General features: G+C 50.5%; 1 protein-coding gene across 1 annotated transcript; it reads right to left on the bottom strand.

Moving 5' to 3' along the window:
• Positions 1-1,309: 1,309 nt before the first annotated feature.
• On the bottom strand, positions 1,310-1,670 carry GNI_025910 (RNA-directed DNA polymerase; the record flags this gene model as incomplete). Its single annotated transcript, XM_011136121.1, has 1 exon — positions 1,310-1,670. A coding segment is annotated over one exon (361 nt), but the record flags the coding sequence as incomplete, so codon positions are not given.
• Positions 1,671-2,363: the final 693 nt, after the last annotated feature.

Genomic DNA, 2,363 nt, shown 5'->3' with positions numbered 1-2,363 from the left:
TTCATTTACGCCGTTGCCTTGCGGTCGGTAGGGTGAGGTTAAGTGCAGCTTGCTTCGCCGCTCGTTCATGACTGGCTGGAAGAACTGACTCTTGAACTCACTACCGCCGTCTACAAGGACTGCGATGGGCACGCCGAAGTACTGCTGCCAATGAGTGACTGCAAAGTGTCTCACGGTCTGTGCGCTTTTGTCGCGTATCACTCGGGCTTGTAAGTACCTCGTGGCATGGTCGATTACGACTACGATGTTGTAGTCGACCCCTCCTACTGCCCGCGGGCCGATTAGGTCGAACGAGACGAGCTCGTTGAAGAACGGTCGCGAGAGTGAGCCGACATCTTTCGCAACTATTGACCTCAGATTCAGGTGTGCACAGAGCAAGCTTTCTCTTGTCCACTGTTCGATGTCGCGACAAAGGTTTCCCCAGAAATACTGGGCTTGCAATTGCCGTCGCATGCGGTGGACTCCTGGGTGTGCGCCGCTCTTGAAGTGCAGCCGGTTGAAGAGTGTCTTCCTCAGTCTACGCGGCACGTAGAGCCGATTGGTCCCTTTCTTGAACCATTAACCGTCTTGGCCGCGTTCGACGAGGGCTCTAGCCGTTGCATCTTCGTCGTCCAATGCTCGGAGATCTTTTGATTCGTCTGCGGCTTGTAGGGCTATTCCTGGACCTCAGGAGATGCTCTCTATGAGATCCTCCTTCTCTATGTCCTTTAGTAGGTCGGTTCGACTCAGCCAGTCGGCCACGACGTTGTCTTCGCCTTTGACGTATTCTACTTGAAGTCGTACTGCTGCAGAACAGTGGCCATCTTCCTAACTTGCCGGTTCGATAGGTACTTCCGGTTCTGCTGGTCGTTCTGACTAGGAACGGTGCAGCGCATAAGTAGTGGTGCCATTTATCCACGAAGCACCTTATGGCGTACAACTCTCGTTCACCTGTATCCCACCTTTGTTCTGCTGGGGACTCTATGGGGACACGTTCGCCATCTTGTTCTTGCTCTGGGATAGCTCATATGGCTTTCTCGCTGGCGTCGGTCGTGACTACGAAGCGGCCCTTGCCTTGTGGCGCTTTTTGCATGGTTGCGTGTATGATCGCTCGCTTAATGGCCTGGAACGCGGCTTCGTGACTTTCGTCCCATGAGTATAGCCTTCCTTTCTTTAGGAGGTCGTGAGTAGGGCTGTATGGTGAGTGAAGGATGGAATGTGCTTCTTCAAGTACGTCGCTGCGCCTAAAGACGATCTTAGCTCTTGGACGTTCTTGGGAGCTGGTACTTGGCGGATTGCTTCCACCTTGCTGGGATGTAATTTAATGCCATCACAACACCAACTCGCCTACTAGGTAGCCTAGCATCTTCACCCAGTCCTTCAGGTATTCACCTTTCTTCAGCCCCAGGTACAGTCCTTCTGCGCAGCATCGGTCGAGGACTTGCTTCAGTCTTTCGAACAGCACATCTAAGTTGTTTGCGCATATGACGATATCGTCAATATACACGCTGACGCCGTTGCCGATGATCCCGGCGAAGATTTGGTCCATGATCCTTTGGAACACGATTAGACTGTTCTTCACGCCAAATGGAACCACGGTGTACTGGAATGTGCCCTTTTTCGACACGAATGCTGTTAAAGGCTGACTCTCCTCCTCCAAGGGCACATTGACCTTGATTGTGTAAGACAATCTATAACTGTTCCAGCATTTAGCGAAAGGTTAGATGTCAAACAACTACCAACTTATCACGGAAGACTACCATCCACTATGAAACAAGTGCTAATCTATCGCAAATGGATTCAGAACCTGCTTCAACAGGGAAAGATCCGCAAGTTACCGCATAAGCCTAGCTTTACACTACCTGTCCGGATCGTGAACGAACGAGTAACGCATGACTGCCGACCACTGCTACCTTTTATCACTACCGACGGCAGATTCCCGAATGTTCAAAGCTGCTGGCCAATTGTGACATGGGCCGCGCAGCAACCCTACTTAGCGAAGATAAATCTAAAGAAGGCGTTCCAAGAAGGCTCCCAAACACTTTCACGGCGTAATGGGCATACTACTGAACAAGCTACCATTAGCGCACGACATAAGGTACTATCAAGGCGACATATTCGTGGCTGCTTCCGATCCACACCAACTCAAACGCCGATACCAACAAACTATCGACTACTTAACGAACCAGAACTTCCAAATCAATACCGACAAGTCGCAACTGAACTGTACAGAACTACTTGGCTATACGCTGAACAAGCACACGCTATCTATCCCAGATCAGAAATGGAAACACATCACCCAACTACTGCAATCCAACAATCTACAACTCATCAAGAGAGCGGCACAGACCTTAGCCTACTACAAACATACTCTTAACCAGCAA

Source organism: Gregarina niphandrodes, assembly GCF_000223845.1.
Source record: "Gregarina niphandrodes unplaced genomic scaffold scaffold00003, whole genome shotgun sequence".
In the NCBI taxonomy this organism is placed as follows: Eukaryota; Apicomplexa; class Conoidasida; order Eugregarinorida; family Gregarinidae; genus Gregarina; species Gregarina niphandrodes.
Note: the sequence above shows the minus strand (reverse complement) of the source record. Positions and strands in the feature narration are given on the sequence as shown.